This window comes from Bidens hawaiensis, unplaced genomic scaffold (assembly GCF_021521415.1).
Source record: "Bidens hawaiensis isolate Kalapana, Puna unplaced genomic scaffold, B.hawaiensis_p1.1 tig00016042_1, whole genome shotgun sequence".
In the NCBI taxonomy this organism is placed as follows: domain Eukaryota; kingdom Viridiplantae; phylum Streptophyta; class Magnoliopsida; order Asterales; family Asteraceae; genus Bidens; species Bidens hawaiensis.
This window is the reverse complement of record NW_027492455.1, coordinates 25,443-42,621: the sequence shown is the minus strand read 5'-3', so window position 1 is coordinate 42,621 and position 17,179 is coordinate 25,443. Positions and strand designations below refer to the sequence as shown.

The 17,179-nt window shown below is 36.2% G+C and overlaps 2 protein-coding genes across 4 annotated transcripts; one reads left to right on the top strand and one right to left on the bottom strand.

Moving 5' to 3' along the window:
• Positions 1-6,772: 6,772 nt before the first annotated feature.
• Positions 6,773-13,244, top strand: LOC143550478 (uncharacterized). Its single transcript, XM_077041115.1, has 10 exons — positions 6,773-6,982; positions 8,206-8,342; positions 9,280-9,414; positions 9,542-9,652; positions 10,909-11,178; positions 11,403-11,602; positions 11,721-11,958; positions 12,272-12,382; positions 12,539-12,730; positions 12,819-13,244. The coding sequence occupies exons 1-10, from the start codon at positions 6,820-6,822 to the stop codon at positions 13,161-13,163; spliced, it is 1,902 nt and encodes a 633-aa protein (XP_076897230.1). The 5' UTR covers positions 6,773-6,819; the 3' UTR covers positions 13,164-13,244.
• A 7-nt stretch (positions 13,245-13,251) lies between these two features.
• On the bottom strand, positions 13,252-16,503 carry LOC143550479 (putative ADP-ribosylation factor GTPase-activating protein AGD11). 3 transcript variants are annotated; one of them, XM_077041118.1, is made up of 10 exons: positions 16,453-16,503; positions 16,078-16,183; positions 15,736-15,816; positions 15,257-15,341; positions 15,078-15,153; positions 14,764-14,927; positions 14,243-14,459; positions 13,982-14,098; positions 13,791-13,886; positions 13,252-13,737 (listed from the first exon to the last, which is right to left on the bottom strand). In XM_077041118.1, the coding sequence occupies exons 2-10, from the start codon at positions 16,118-16,120 to the stop codon at positions 13,498-13,500; spliced, it is 1,119 nt and encodes a 372-aa protein (XP_076897233.1). In that variant the 5' UTR covers positions 16,121-16,183; positions 16,453-16,503; the 3' UTR covers positions 13,252-13,497. The 3 variants fall into 3 exon arrangements, with proteins under 3 accessions (XP_076897233.1, XP_076897231.1, XP_076897234.1); XM_077041116.1 differs by having other exon boundaries at positions 13,252-13,720; XM_077041119.1 differs by lacking the exon at positions 15,736-15,816 and having other exon boundaries at positions 13,252-13,720.
• Between the last annotated feature and the right edge of the window lie 676 nt (positions 16,504-17,179).

Here is a 17,179-nt window from a genome sequence, read left to right as displayed (position 1 = left end):
AGTTCGGATTTAGCGTTTTTCCATGCTTTAAGACAATCTCTTCTAAGGGTCGAACGACTTACGTGTTGGTAGCGTGGTTGAACATAGTTTTGCATCATCTCCGTGAATTGAGGGTTGTCGAAGTGGTTGAAAGGAAGTGTTTGTTGAATCACAAAGTTTGAAAACTGTTGATGTACCGCTTCAACGTCGTACGTAAACACCCCTCCTTGATTCGTCATCTCCGGCTGCGAACTACTTCCCGCTTCGTCCTTCAAGGCCTTGCAAAAGCGCTGTTGTATATGCGCTTTTAAAGTGGAGTTTGCATCTTTGGCATAGAACTTCAAACAGTGCTTGCATCGAGCTTTTTGGCGACCGTTAGACAGTTCGCATAGGTCGAAATGTTGCCACACATCTTGGTTTCGTTTCGTGGGGATGATCCGAACGACCGTTATGTCCGTGTTCGAGGCACCCATGTTGACGGATAAAGCAGCACTTTGGGAGGCCATGATAATAAGAGCGTATAATCGAGTATGAAATAAACGACTACGAAATAAGAGCGTATGGAGTGGTAATGTGGTATAATTGAGTGTGAGATAACAAAATAATCGCGTATGAAATAAACGTTTAGAGCTAGTAGAGTTGTATAATCGAGTGTGAGCTAACCTACCCAACCTAAACTATATATAGTTGTTTGTGGGGGTAAAATGTTAAAAAAAACGGCTAGAAATCAAGAAAAAACGGGCAAAAAAGGACCCAAACGGTCATATGGCCGTTTTATAACGGTCAAAAACCGGTTAACCTAAAAACCGGTTAGGTTAACCGGTTTTTGACCGTTAACCGGTTAACCGGTTTTTAGGTTAACCGGTTTTTTAATAACCGGTTTTTAAATTTAACCGGTTTTTTTACTAACCGGTTCAATAACCGGTTTTTGTCCACGAATGAGTAACCGAAGTACTAACCGGCGGTTCAATAACCGGTCTAACCGGTTTTTTAATAACCGGTTTTTCTATTAACCGGTTTTCGGTTAAACCGACCAAACCGATTCTATAACCGGTTTTTTTGAACACCTCTAGGCTAAGCTACCAAATAAAGTGGCTTGCAATCTTCATTGATTAATGACCAAAGCTTTAAGTTCCATATTTAGCAAAACAGTAGACGTCAAGCAAAGAAAAAAACAATTTTAAACAACCACTAATATGATTAAAACTGGAACAAAAAAAATTAGTTTTAATATATACAAATAAAAGATGTAACAAAATTTTATTTATCTAGTTATAATAATTTTTTAAGAGTAATGAAGAGGTAGGTCCCCGCAAAGCCCAGTTGGACCCGCAAGACTCACCTTGAAGAAGTACGTCTGCGCAAAGACCAACTGGATCCGCATGACCCACCATGCTCAGAGAGATGAAGACCTTACACGCAGTAAGCCAGCTGTTCCCACAGGAAAGCCTCCCTTGGTACAGTACCCTGCCTATCCCCGCAGCTGTGGGTACAAGCCAAGAAGGAAGGCTACCCGCACTAACAGTAAGGCTACACGCATAAGGCACTAACTCTTATACTTCAGCAATGTCACCTGAAGGAATGAGCAGGGCGGGAATATTCTCGCCTAAAAGAGCCAGTCCGTACGCTTCTAGAAGATCTTTTGTACTATACCTACCAAGGTATGGACAAATAGACAAGATCTGACAAAAGCAGCCCATGAACCAATCACAGGGTAACAGCTCACTGACAATAGTACGAGGAGGAGCACGCTCCAGTACAAAATGTCACTATCAGCCGCTGCCTACCCACCAACTCCCATCGTGGCACGAACGTAGCCCATAGTTGGTGGAAAAGGAATATTATATACAGCTGGCCGTACCTGCTTGGAAACCTTCATTCGGCTATAAATACTCCAACACCTTGGAACGGTATTATCATCTTCTCTCTAGCTATTTCTCTCTATATACACTTATATTCAGAGCAATCAAGTCTGATTCTCACGCCGGAAGGTGGTCACAAGGAGGAACCCCCCTTCTCAGTGACGAGCTTACGGTGTCTGTTTTGCAGGTCGAGAAGAATAGCCATCTTTGTCGGACCTAACCCTCGTGGGAAACATCTACTTAACCCTAAGATTATCCTTAATCTATCGGGGTCACTTAGTGTTTCTTCAAGTAAGTACATGTATAAAAAGTTGATAACCACAATTAGTCACAATCAATAATGTATGTATAAAAATAATGTGCTTTTTTTAACAGTGTGTATATATAAGACCGTTTGTTGTGATAGGTTATTGGGGTCACTAGCCTCATGCTCGTTACCACATTACTCGTGCACATCAAAATAGGTTCAAGCTAGCGGAGGTGTTATCGATGATGCTTCAGCCGACTCAAGGGCACTAATGGACAATTGTGGGAATGAGGTAAAATGTTTTGACTGGTGTTATTGGCACACTCATCATAACATGGTCAAGTGATTTAGTAAGGTTTTATCCAATGCTCAGTCAACGTCTAGTTAGCACCAAACGATGCAATATGATACAGTGAATCTTGATGATGGCTTTGACCACAATACAGTCTATTTTTTGTGACCCTTTACATTTTAACCTTTACATATACATACATATTTCTACGTTATTTACAAAATCATTAAAATATGTTATGTCTTAGAATATTAAATTATGGTTCTTAAAGATTAATAATTTTTCAATCTTATGATTCTAATAGTATATTTTTACACGCTTTTAATTGGACCTACAAACAAGTGCAAATTTAATTGCATATATATAAACATTCAATTTTGATGTGTGTTTGTAACTCAGGGTGTGTTTGGGATTCCTTATTTAAGTCCAAAAGGACTTTATATGAAAAGGAATTATAAACTTATTACTTTTTGAAAATGAGTTTATATAAAAGTGTTTGGATTAACTTATGTTAATAAGTTGTTTTTTAGGAGTGTTTGGAAATATTATACCCTTTAAGTTAATAAGTTAGAGAATCATAACTTTTTAAAACCCTCTCATACGGCCATACCCATACGGCCATACCCATATTAAAAGGGCTAACATACTACATAGTATAGGGTAATATGACATGCCAAATTTGTTTACAAGTATAAAAAAATTTATTTGATGTCATTATTCACCTTAAACTTCTAGGTATTGACGGAGTGTCTCACATGTAACTAAATTTTAGTTAGCTTTCAACAATATATAAACACTTGTTTGTAATGTGTTAAAGATAATTGTAGAGAGAGAGAGAGAGAGAGAGAGAGAGAACTTGACTCGTCTCTTTTATCATATTTAGAATAGAATAAATTATGTAAGTGCAATTAAAACTAGTTTGATTCGACAATTTGAAATTTTGAAAGAAGTGTTTATCTTTAACTAATTTTGCTCAAAATCAACCATTTAACCTTTAATAAAACTTTAACTTTAGCTTTTGCAACTCTTTAACCATATTTACTACTTTTAAAATGTAACACAAATTACAATTACAAAAGAAAAAAAAACAAGCTACCCCGACTAACAAAATCACAATCAATTGTTTGTTATTTATTAAAATCACATGTTATTGGATTCAAATAGTGGACACCCCTACCTAGCTTGATGATCATCACCAATTTTGCAACATTTAAAACCTAATTGATATTAGGCAAGTGTTTAGGGCCCAAAAATAATATCTTTTAATATATATAGTTTTCTAGCTTTTGAGGTCGTGAAAGTTTTTAATAGCATCTCACGGGTTACACACAGTAATTCTTCGGCCTTTAAAATCTAATGTTTTGTGTTTAGTTGTATCACTTTTGCCATCCAGAAGGAGTTGCCGCACACTTGTTGCTCGTTTATATGCAACTAGCCGATTTTATCAGACTTGTAAACGAACCGAAGGAACACGAACAAATGCATGTTCATGTTTGTTCATTTAACTTATAAGAACATGAAGACTTTATCAAACACATATTTTGTGTTCGGACTCGTTTCTTTAAAAAAATAAACGTGTTCGTGTTCATTTGTATAAGTTCTAAACAAACAATTCACGAACACAAACAAATATAAACGAACATAAATGAACACAAACAAATATAAAACCATTGCGCGTTCGTTTCACAAAATTCGTGGGAATTCAAATAAACTGGAATTAAAATCTCATGACATGATGTGTTCGTTTCTTTGGAATTGGAAACTTTAATTCCATTTTGGTGTGTTCGTTCAAAGAATTGGAATTGGAATTGGAATTTGAGTTCAATTCCTTCAAATTCCTTTAAATAAAGAAAATCTTTCCAAAATGTGAAGGAATTCAAATAAATTCATTGGAATCTTTTCTCAAGGTTTTTATTTTTTATTTTTTTTAACGAGGACAACGAATAAAACATTTTAGTTTTTTTTTTTTTTATAATTTGAGTTATGATTTTTTTAAATTATTTTTGAATATATTTTTGAGATGTTTTTTTATCTTAATAGAAAACCCAAAAAAAAATTCAAATTTGTGGTGATAGATTACAATTCATATGTTAAACGTGTACATAAAGAATGGAATTGGATTTCAATTTCTTCAAATTCCGATTCCTATTTGAATGTTCAGATTCAAAATCCAATTCTTTCAAATTTCAAATCCTATGCAAATTCCAATTCCAATTCCATTCAATTCAATTCTGTAAAATGAACGCGCCTTAAGTGAATGATTCTTCATGCTATTATTTAATTGTTTTTTATTAACATGTGAACGAAAATAAATAAACGGATATAAATGAACATAAATAAACGAACGTTCACGAATATAAATGAACGAACGAAACATGTGTTAATGTTCACTCGTTTAATTAAACGAACACACAAAATTTTTCATGCCCGTTCATTAGTTAAATAAACGAACATAAATAAATTTCCCGTCGAACATTTAACCGAATGTTCAGTTCGTTTACGTATCTAGATTTTATAATATCATATTTTCTTTTAATAATAATAATAATATCTTAGGCTAAGCTAAGGCTGAGGGGTGTGGGGGGCTCTAACGGGGGCGCGAGTGGGGGCTCCAGCCAATAATATTGTGACGTGTGGCAGAGAGAAACTGGATAAGGTGGGTGTTGGAGCCCCTGGCCCTGGTGTGGAGGGGCTCCAGCAGGGGCTCCAGCGGATTTTTTTTTTTATTTTTTTATAAATATATTCAAAAAATGTATTATTAAAAAAACTCATAAATTATTAAAAAAAACACACATTAAAAAAAAACACATTAATATCTAAAAATAAAATAAAAATTAAAGTACTAAAAAAACATTATTCTTATTCTTCGGCTTGGTCTTCTTCGATCAACCTCTTTCGGATACGCTCCTTTTGCTTTTCCATCAGCATTTGATCGACAGGATTTAGGTTACTGAAGTCTCTTGTAAGGAAGTCCAAATCTCTCATTCGACTTTTTTCCTTTTTGTCATTAGAGACCACCTCCATGGTTTTGTTGAATTTATTGAGGGATTCAACAAGATCGACGATGTTTACGGCTCCCCCCTCAGCCGGTTTTTTCCCCTTGGCGTCCCGTCCCAATGGCCGCCTCCTCGGCGGTGAAGACGTTTCCTCCCCCGCAATGTTTAGGTCGAATCCAACGCGGCAATCCGACCCGGCAGAAGTGCTATACGCTCCAGACGAACTAGTTTTAGTCCGTTTCGGCCCTACTTCCGCATCATGGTCCGGCGCCACAAGCTCAACCCACTTGGAACACCTTTTCAACCTCTCCCACAACTTTAAATCGTCCCACGTCTTCACCGTCCCATACCTCCGCAAACACTCCTGCCTCCACTCTTCGACAGTGAAATTGTAAACCGCCAAATCATCACTGCCACTTGGTCTCATACGACCGGCGTTCCTGTTGAAAAGATTAGTAAACAAGCCGACAAATTTTCTGATTTCGGACCACCGACCCGAAATCATATCGGCGTTTCGCTCTGTACTCCCAATGAGCGTATAGAACGTCTCCCTAACCTTTGTCCAAAAAACCTTGCTTTTTTGGTAGTCGGCTGCAAAATGAGTAATTAAATTAGATTTCCAGTTAACTTTTTTATTTAACTTTTTTATTAAAAATCATTTTTAAAAACGTTAAAACAATTACCGCAACGCCGATCCTCAGAAATGACTATCCAAGCCCGACACAAGGCTTCCTTCTCATCCGATGACCACAGAGTGGTTTTCCGTTTCGTCCTCGGAGTCGAAGCCGGTCCCGGCCCGTCCGTTGCAAGTTGTTTTTTCCGGTGGACGCGTCTTCTTGCTCCGGTAGCATCACCGTGTGATTCTTGTGTCTCTGGAACAACAAAGTTAGGAGACGGTTGTATGTTGGATGGTTGAAAGCCGGATGTTTCTTGCGGCCCCGAATAAAACATCGGTTGGTCTGGTGACGACCATAAATCGTCGTCAATATAATCTGAATCTAGGTTTGGGTACCAATTTCCAGACATTTTTGGGGTATTATATAGGAGTTTGGGGTATTATATATGAGTTTGGAGATTGAAGTTGTGTTTTGATATGGTTGAAATGGGTTGATTTTGGGGTATTATATAGGGGTTTTTAATGTTTTTTTTTTATTTTATCCGAGCTCAACGGCTCTTTGCTGCCTCCACATCACCTTTTTCTCTCTCTTCTCCCGCGACCACACTCACGCCTGCCTGGGGGCTCGCGCTCGCGCCCCGTTCGCGCCCAGGTTCGCGCCCCGGTGGTGTGGGGTTAGCGCCTGGGGGCGCGAGCGGAGGGGCTCACGCGCCCAGGTTAGCGCCCCACACCCCTCAGCCTAACACACACCACACCACACCAAAGTCACAGTGTTCTGGTCATTATCAGTTATTATTATAGGCTGAAGAAGCATCCATCCGCCATTAATGGAGGCTTTTACTCTTCTACAAGCTTCAACCTCACTTCCGTTGTTCAATTCACCTCTCAAACTCTTATCTCCTTTCAAAACTTCAAAATGTTTCAATCGGAACACGTTAACTTCTGTGAAGCTGCTTCATCCAATTCGCATGTCTTCTCTGCAGGCTACTGGTAAATTATATTTATGTGATTTTATTGATGTTATGATGTTAGGAGTTTTAATTTGATTGTTTGTTCATGTTATTGAGTGTGTTATTTAATTGGATTTTTAGATGTTTTGGATTAGGTTTGGATATGTAGGGTTGTTATGATGTTAAGAGGTTTAATTTGACTGTGTTTATATATTTTAAGTTGATGATATGATGTTAGGAGGTTTAGTTTGATGCTTTGTTATGTTTTTATGTTTAATTTGATTGGATTTTGAGGTATTTTGGATTAGGTTTAGATATTTAGTGGTTTTGGGTCCCAGGGTGTATATTAATTAGGTATGTTGTTTTGTGATTATAGTAGGAGTAAAGTTGGATTGAAGGAATGGATTTAGGAATTAGGATGTACTGGCTGATTTTCTTGTGAGATTTTTATTTTAGTAGGGTGTGCACGGTTCGGTTTGGGTTGGTTTTGGGCTAAAACCGGAATTCTTGAAAACTGTTCAGTTTGGGTCGGTTTTGGGCTAAAATCGAAATTCTTGAAAACTGTTCGGTTTTGTCATTTGAGCTTGAAAATTTTGGGCCAACAACTTTTTTTGGCCAAAATAATGAATTTGGGCCTAAATCATTTTTTTTAATTAAAAACTAATTGATTATTGTACATTTGGGCTAAAATATATGAGTTGCATATTTGTTAAAATCTTATTAATTACTTAAAAGAAATAAAAGTGAAAATCTTTATATTCGGTTCAAAATTTTCGGTTACTGTTACATGCAAAATCAAGTTAGGTTTTACAAAAACATAAAACCAAACCGTCGGTTTTTGTTTCAGTTTGGTTTTTTCGGTTTCATGCACACTCCTATATTTTAGTTAGTTTTAAGTGTTTTATAGCTCCATTGAAAACCTACAGAACTAAATTAGTTGAAATCAAAGATCATGATATTGAAAATTAATATCACAAACAGTTCTATGATTATGAACAATAAAAGTTTGAAAAGCTTCTACAAAATGATTAAAAAGAAGATCTATACAGAAGACTTTCAAAATTCAACACTAAAAGATGAGAATGATTTGATAATGTACAAACGACCAAACAATTAAATGATGAACTATTCATTTACTTGTTATATCGAATCCATAGCCAGCACTTATAAGTGCTGTAGATCAAGTTATATTTGCACAATGCTAAATGAATATTAGTTTGAATTTAAAGTCTTGAAATGAATACCTAGAATGAATACTTTCAGCTACTCAAGAGACTGTTGAAGTTAGCGAGATTGACTCCCAATTTGTTGAGATTGGGTACATATCTAGTGTTCATGGACTACAAGGAGAGGTTCGAGTGAAGCCTAGCACGGATTTTCCAGAACTAAGATTTTCAGAGGTACGAGTCTGAAATACTTCCATTTCCACTTTCCAGTGTTCCATAACTAGAATAATTTTTATTATTAGTTTTCATAATCCATACTTGCATATTTCAAATTCAGTGTCCATGTTGTGAGTCACTAAGTGTGAATTGTGTATAAACACCACTGCAATTGGCATTTAGTTTAAAATTACGTAGGGGTGGCAAATGTGACCCATTGGGTTGAATGGGTTGTATTAAAATGTATATAATGGGTCAAAATGGGTTAAACTAAAAAAGAAATGATTGAAACGGGTCAAAACGGGGTGACATTTCTTGAAGGTTTTATATATATATATATATATATATATATATATATATATATTGAACGAGAAAACGTAGGAAATTTTTTAGTACTTTTACTTATTTAGTTTTTGATTTATATTTCGAGTTATGATTTTTTTTATTTTGTTTTTGAATTTTTTAATGATGGGTTTTTGAAATGGGTCAAAATGAGTTGAGATTTCATAAACCCCCCATTAAAAAATTCAAAAATATAAATAAAAAATTATAACTTGAAATATAAACAAAAAAGTAAAAACAGTAAAAATTTCTCTGTTTTTCTCATTCCATAAAAAAAATTAAAAAAAAATTTCTCGAGAAATGTCAACCCGTTTTGACCCGCTTCTATCATTTTCTTTTTTTAGTTTGACCCATTCTGACCCATTATATACATTTTAATACAACCCATTCAACCCATGGGTCACATTTGCCACCCCTAAAATTACTCATGCTGTTTTTATTTGTATATTTGCAAAAACAATGGAACTAAAATCCAAGTATAGTGATTTAACATGTTATAAAAAGGTTTGTAAGATACTTGTTTCTCACTAAGAAGAAGTTTTAAAAGTGAATTAAAAATTTTGGGATAAATGTGTAGTCTTATGTTTCTTAGTAGATTTTATGTTGTATTTAGCCAGGAAGAAGATGGTTGAAGCAACAACTATTAGGGAGAGAAACAATCAAAGAAGTTGAACTGGTCGAGGGAAGAGGACACCATGGACAAAAGAGTTGGATCGTTAAATTCAATAATATTGACAAAGTAGAACAGGTATGCTTACTATATTTTAAAGAAAATGCAAAGTTAATATCTTACTAGAGTCATGATAAATAAAGCAGTGTTTGTTGATCATAAGTTCATAACCACTATGTATGTTTTAAATTCTGCATTTTTGTAGGCTCAACAGCTTGTCGGGTCAACTATACTTGTATTGGATGAAGATAGACCTGAGTTGGAGGAAGGTGATTTCTATGCTCGTGATCTTGTTGGCTTGAGAGTTACACTTAAGGTATTTATTTTTGTGAGTATATGTTACGAACCTCGTTCGTTAGTCAAATGGTCCAAAGAAAATAGACGGAAACCAGAATAGAATTCATAGGTTTTTGGGAGAGACTTTGATTTATCAAATCATAATATTTCATTCATAATCCTAACACATAAGAACTAGTGGTTTATATAGCCAAGATACATAACCGACCCACTACTTAATTAACTACCCACTAGGCCACTACAAAGATATTAAGCGAGCAATTATCAATATGAACAAATAAAAGAACATAGAAAAGTTGCATTGCACGGCATTGAGTTGAAAGTATGGAAACATGGGTGTGATGCCAGATCGTGGCACACAACAATCCCTTCCGCTTGAAGAAACCGTGTCCGCACGGTTGAGAATATGGACACGATACGACGCCTTGCCATGGTGGTCGCCATTCGAGCCTTCCAACGGCGTTCGGAGTAGTCACCACGAGGCACCACGGTGGGCGCCACTCCTTGAAAGACCGGAGATATGCATGGTTATCTCGATTAATGCGGGTAAAATACTCAAAATCAAACCCATGGAAAAGGGTTGTTGCTGGGGTGGGTCGTGGAGGTGGGTGTGAAACAGTGAGGGTTGAGCCAAGTGTTGGTGCATGCGGTTGTGATAATGGCGGTACAACAGTGGTTGCAAACAACACAGGTGGAGGTGGTTTGATGACAGCGGATGGTGGTGCGGCAGCAGTGGCCGGTGTTGGCGTTGTGGGTGTAGAAGCAACAGGGGCTGGGAACCGAGGCCAGTTTTTTAGAAGATTGATCATCTCCGCAAGTGTTGACTCGATTCGAGCCAACGACTCGTTCCATTTTTGAGCGTCCATAGAGGGATCAAGACCGCTTTGATACCACTGTTACGAACCTCGTTCGTTAATCAAATGGTCCAAAGAAAGTAGACGGAAACCAGAATAGAATTCATAGATTTTTGGGAGAGACTTTGATTTATCAAATCATAATATTTCATTCATAATCCTAACACATAAGAACTAGTGGCTTATATAGCCAAGATACATAACCGACCCACTACTTAATTAACTACCCACTAGGCCACTACAAAGATATTAAACGAGCAATTATCAATATGAACAAATACAAAGAACATAGAAAAGTTGCATTGCATGGCATTGAGTTGAAAGTATGGAAACATGGGTGTGATGCCAGATCGTGGCACACAACAGTATATTGTTATTTAATATTCATTTTTGTAGAAGTATCTGATAACTTTCATTTCAGGAAACTGGTGAACCAGTGGGAACCGTTGTGAATGTTTATGATGTTGGAGGACGTGATCTCTTACAAGTTAAGCTTGATTCGTCTTTGGAGATGATAGACAAAAATGGGAACTTGAAATCGGAAGCACCCCTTGTGTGGGTCCCATTTGTTGAAGCGATTGTTCCTCATGTAGATTTAGATAAAAGAGAAATCATAATTACACCTCCTAAAGGGCTTCTTGAGTTAAATGTACACTCTGATGAGCGATCAAAGAAAGAGCGTCGACAGCTTGTGAGTTAAACTTTTGATCTGCCATTTTTCTACCTTTTTTTTGATTTCCGTGTGTGTTTTAGATTTCTAAAAATTTCAAAGAGTATCGATTTAGGGGTTCCTCATATTAACTGCAAATAGTTATGAGAAACATGTAAATTTTGTAATTTTGTTCACGTGTACACATTTAAAGAAACTTTGATTTGGAATTACTGCTTAAAAACATGTAAATGTAATTGTTTCAGGAATGGAAAGAGAGAAAAAAGTTTCAAAAACAGCTTATAGCAGCAAAAAAGAAACTGTCTGAATTGGAGCAAAAGCATGTTTTTGACGGGCTTAGATACGGAGAGAAAGCCCAAAGGAGCCTATTAGCAGATCATATAGTAGATGTTAACTCCCAACTGCTTCAAGTAGCATTACAGACTATCGAGACACCTTCTGACAGGTGGTCATTTTTTCCTTTTCAGTTTCAGAATATTCAATGAATTTATGACAAAAACCTTTTGGAGAAGTAATTATCTAATACATTAACTTCTTTAATTTCTGTGTCCTTTTGATGCCAGATGGCAGTTGTCCAAGTTCTTAGCAGTTTATGATACAGAAAAAACAAGACATGTTTTTAAGGTATCAAAAGGCTGTCTTGTTAGTGAAGGTGTGGAGTCCACAAGTTCCAAGATAGGAGAGAGGCGCAGTGCTCTGATATCCAGTGGCAAAGTTGCAAATATTATGGTTGTTGAGGGTACTAATACGCAGAATTCCGACTCTGAAGAAACCGATAGTCTCATCCAAAGATTAGTTCAGGTAATGCATAAACATAGCTATTGAAGTCTGTTATTACTATTAATTTAAGGCTTTAAGCCTGTCTTAAGTTGGACTTTGTGAGTTGACTTTTGAAGTCAAACACACATTTTGCTTCTAGGAAAGTCCGCATACTTGATCATGAAAGTCAAATGTTCTTTGTTTTACTTTATTTTGAAATTACAAGAGAGCAAACACATGAAATTGATTTATTACACATGGAAACTAACTGTTAGATTTTGAAATGCCAACATATATAATCTTTTGTAAAAAGCATACTCTGCAGTATCCAATGACCAAAACTTGTTGTTTGCAGATGGAAAACAGTCAAACGACACCTTTGATTCTGATTTGTCCTGATAACACCCTAGACACTTTTCAAAGCTTGATGTCAGACAATGACTACTTTGGCTTTGACCCTGAAAAGGTTTCATAATTCTCTATTAATTTTTTTTTCAACAGTTAATTTGTTGAAATATAGTTGCAAGTCTGTTTAATATTATAATCTTGTTGCAAATATATCCAACGCCAACCTATATGATGCGCCTTTTCAAAGACTAAATTCATTCATCGTGTTTTACAGGTTTGGATTTTGGAAGAAGAAAAATTACCAGCTGTAAATTCTTCATCCGGAGAAAATAAAAAACACAAAATCTTGATGAAATCACCATGGGAAATACTTCAAACACCAGTTGGATCTGGTGGCGTAATCAGCTTACTTTCATCCCACAATATTTTAGAGTCTCTTACTGCATTGGGCATTGAGTATATCGAGGTAACACACATAATAACAGTTAACGTAGAATCACATAATCACTTTAAATCATACACATAACAACGCTCGAAATTTCATTGTCTTGCAGATATCTAGTGTTGATCAGAGGCATGTAGGTGGGGATAATCTGCTTGGTTTGGTGGATGCAAGTGAAGCTCACGTCGGAATAAAAACGTTTAACGGCATCGATGGTGTTGATGACGATTTCTACCTGGTTTTTTCTATAAATTTTGCAACACAGTTGACTAAGCGGGTCAACCAGTTGACGTTTGTCGCTGTGTTGAGGTCAAACCAGTACGTGGAGTTGGTTGACAAAGAGTGGGTTGACATAATACCCTCGTCACATAACTCGTATGAGTTCCGTTCTTCTATTTATGCTTGTTTAGAAGGTTGTTCTAATGACAAAGTTTGTGTAATGGAGGTTGTGGATTAGACATCATATAGAATAGTTTTGTTAAATTTAGTTACAGTTAAGTTATAAGTGGTCTATAGCTCAAATATATGTGGTTCTAGAACCGTTATGTTGTGAGTTCTAAAGTCTTTATAAGAAAAACAATACATCAGTTTGTAACGCATTTGATTCACAGTTGACCTTTTCTTAAAATGTCCTACATACACACGAAGATCACAAACACGAGAACAAGAATCACTCTAACAGTAACGGTCTTGAATAACAACTGCATATCATAAACTACTTTCATGCTATTGGGTTAGAGCCACACATTCAATCTCTATCTGTAGTTCACCGCTCTCAACGTTTTGCAGTCTTAGAGCAATGGTTTGCTTTGCCTTCCCTTCCGACACCATGATCGTTTCATTATCGACGAGGGTATTTTTGTCTTTTCCCTCTTCCATCTTTTCGATTTGTTTTGCTGGCCCGTTGGCATTACCGTTGTCCAAAGCTTTGGCAGCAGAAACCAAGGGTCGGATATCAATCTCAGCCCCACCCATAAAATCATCAGTTGAAAACTTATCCTTGTCAAAAACATTCTGCATAACTTAAATAACTTCTTAACCAGATTATTGTAATATCAGTTTCTGTAATTTTATTTTGACTTACCACTATCAAAGGTGGAACGTCGCTGGGAATCGATAACATTAACTTTTCATTCCAGACGGGATTGAGGTTGCTCTTTATAACTCGTGTCTTCATTGACTGCAGCCAAAAGACAAGATCTTGTCATTTTTACAACACACAATTAAAGTATTTTACATCAAAGAACAATTAATAAATAATATTACTCGGCTTACTTGGTTTCCTAATGAGAGCATAACATAAGGATCACTACTCCTCATATCTCTGACAGCAAGGTTGGTGCCGCTGACCACATTGACTTTTATCATACCAACAAATTCCACCATACCTGCCTATAACCAATATATTGTATCACAAATTCAAAATTTTATTTAAACTATATTATGTACCAAAAATTCAAAATTTTAGAACAAAGGCGTGTCCGGTCAACCAGCCAGGTCACTTGCCTGTATAGTTAAGTTAATAAAAGTAATTACCGTTGAACTACTTTTCTTTGCAGACTTCTGTTCAGCGTCTTTTCTTTTTCTGGTGTTGAGAAATGCTTGACCGAAATTATGTAACCGCATACTGTTTAAATATTTCTTTTCCACTACAGAATTCAACCCTGTTGAACTGCAGTGGATGACTTCTGGAGTGAAGGGGCAAGACAGCTGCTCATCGGTGTTTAAAAATTGTTGCATTACATACTTTCTCCTGAATATTATTAAAAAAAGCACAAGAGATGTTACAACTTTATCACCATAATTGTAGTTAAATGTGACAAATTTGACCCATTTACATGAGCTATAGATGGGTCAATTTGAGTAATTTTTTGTTGCCTAACGAGTCAAATGGGTTGAAAGTTAACTAAAGCATTAATATAGTTTTTCTCACCATTATAAACACATTAATAATATTTTTGAAAAACTGGCAAAAAAGTGACAGAGGTCAACTTGACCTGTACTAAAAAATTAGTCGTTTTGACCCATTATCCAACATGCCCATTTTGCCATCTTACTTGATAAAATCAGTACGGTCTTCTATCGAAGAATCTGGTTGCGGTTTTCTACAACTGTTTGGAATGCTGTCTTCATATTTCAAATTTACTGCGGTGTTTCCACCAAGTTTTATCAAATTATCAACATCTTCCTCTGTCCATTCGTCTAGATTTACTGACAATATCTGCACCAACAAGGATAACAATATCAGAGGTGCTGGCTTCAACACGTTAACTTATGAGTGAGTTATGTTTTATCTAATTGTTGCAGACTCATCTAAAAGTATATATTTATGAATCAATAATGTAAACGAGGAAGTTAGTGTTTACTACACCTTTGATATATGGACTCCAAGGCTTCTATGTGCTCCAGAACACTTGATGCAAACACACGCTCCAAGATTTACAGATCTAGTCACACAGTACAGAAGGTAAAAATCTTATTAATTCGAGAAAAATACAAAAATAGATTATGCAGAGAGGTGTGTAATCAGAAAATTGTGAATACACTTACACCCATTTTGGATCAGGTGCTCCACAGTCTGCACATAACTCATTACCAGATTCAGATAAAAAACTTGCCAGCTTCCTTTGTGCACCTGATGAGAAAGTTACTAAGTTAGCATTGCAATCAAACTCACTTATACATCCGATAAGTAGCATTTGACACTTTGTTCTAAAGCAGAAGATGTGTCATTTACGGAAAAAAAAGGCATAAATGGTATTTGTATGGATCTAATTAATAAGTTACATAAGTCACATGTTTGAGGGCATGCCGAGTAACCGCTCAAAACAAGCCTATATTACTAATGTGTTCTTTATAATTACAAAAGCAATATTGTTACAACGGTCAAGAGGTTACAAGCAGTAAACATAGATTCTGTGCATAATCCACCTAACAAATTGTTGCCTGTTACCGTCAGGCTTTAATGCAAAGTCAAGTTCTAAGCAGGTCATAACCTAGAGAATATCCAACAGGTGCAGAAAACCTACTTGCAGGAGGTGTCTCTACATTTAACTCATCACTACAGTTATCTTCATCATCTAAACTTAAGAGGTCAAACAGAGAAACTCCTGCAACACGCAGTAAGTGCATTTATAGCCGGGCCTGTGGTAAAATTTAGAACTGAACAAAGCTGGATCTGCTTAAAAATTTTTTGCAAGCAGCACAATCAAAACAACATGTACTTTAAATGCTCATCTTTTAGTTTGATCAATTGTCAAAACACGGAGTTACATCAAACAGTTTGATCTATATTCAACTAATGCATACATGAACTATATTCTCAATAACTTAACTTAACAAACAAGCATGCATAGAAAACAAGTCACTACCTGATGAACGATCGGCATCCGTTCCTTCTTTCCTCGCAGACATTCTTCCTCAGCATTCGAAACACAGAAACCGATGCGTAACCATACGATTTCTCCGTATTTCTATCTGCATTGTCAATAACAAACTGATTACACACACACACACACACATACTCAATATAATGCAGAGTAAATATAACTCAAAAACCGCTATTACACATAAGACACACGCGTCTCCTGCTGAACCCTAACTCGGTTCAACTAGATAACGGCTAAACGATCTAAGCTAATAATAAGTAGTAATCGTAATAAACAGCAGCACATTATGCATGTAAATTATTAATCGTATAATATTATAATTCGACCTAAATCAAACTAGAGGATGATATTATTTACCGTTCCGGATGACTACACACCAGCAGCTAGCAACAATAACTAACAGCAATGTGACGGAGATATTGAATTCGAGAGAGATGAAAACGATATCAGAAAGAAAATTATAGATATATTTTGAGTGTTTGTAATCACACACACATATATATATATATATATTGAGATGATGTTTGTCACTTGTGAAATAATAAGTGTCGGTGAATTGGGGATTCACAAACCCTAATTAACGGAATATTATTATTATTATTATTATTATTAGTATTATTATTATTATTATCGTTGGGGTTTTTTGGAAGGAAAATAAGATATTTTGTTAGTTGATGGTTGCACGTCGATACAACATTTCGTGGTGATTCAGCCGTTGGGCTGTCTTTATCAATGGCAACTTATATATAATACCTTCAACATTTATATATATTCCAAACGTACCCCACCTTCAAGTTTTATACTCCACAATTATAGTAAGGCTAAGGGGGTATACCGCGTACACCCGTCAACACCATTTTCTTCATTCGTCACATCAGCGTCACGTTAGCCTTTCTCCTATCATTCGACATCACTCTTCAACCAAGGAAACACTCATTCTCCATCGTTCATCACCATTCAATTATTTAAAAATAAAAAGAATTGAAAAAGAAAAGAAATAAAAATAACCAAGCCCCCATTCTCGTGTGACGTTACTTACCGTGGTCACTGGGCTCAGATCACGCGTGATCAATTTATTGGGGGG

What these genes read in the sequence shown, in the direction of transcription:
- LOC143550478 (XM_077041115.1), top strand. Translation starts at nt 6,820, where the DNA reads ATGGAGGCTTTTACTCTTCTACAAGCTTCAACCTCACTTCCGTTGTTC. An exon ending in GCTTGAGAGTTACACTTAAG is followed by an intron (nt 9,653 to 10,908) that starts GTATTTATTTTT and finishes CTTTCATTTCAG; the next exon opens with GAAACTGGTGAACCAGTGGG. An exon ending in ATCGAGACACCTTCTGACAG is followed by an intron (nt 11,603 to 11,720) that starts GTGGTCATTTTT and finishes TTTTGATGCCAG; the next exon opens with ATGGCAGTTGTCCAAGTTCT.
- LOC143550479 (XM_077041116.1), bottom strand. Translation starts at nt 16,120, where the DNA reads ATGTCTGCGAGGAAAGAAGGAACGGATGCCGATCGTTCATCAG. An exon ending in TTGGAGTCCATATATCAAAG is followed by an intron (nt 14,928 to 15,077) that starts GTGTAGTAAACA and finishes TTGTTGGTGCAG; the next exon opens with ATATTGTCAGTAAATCTAGA. An exon ending in TGCTCTCATTAGGAAACCAA is followed by an intron (nt 13,887 to 13,981) that starts GTAAGCCGAGTA and finishes TTTTGGCTGCAG; the next exon opens with TCAATGAAGACACGAGTTAT.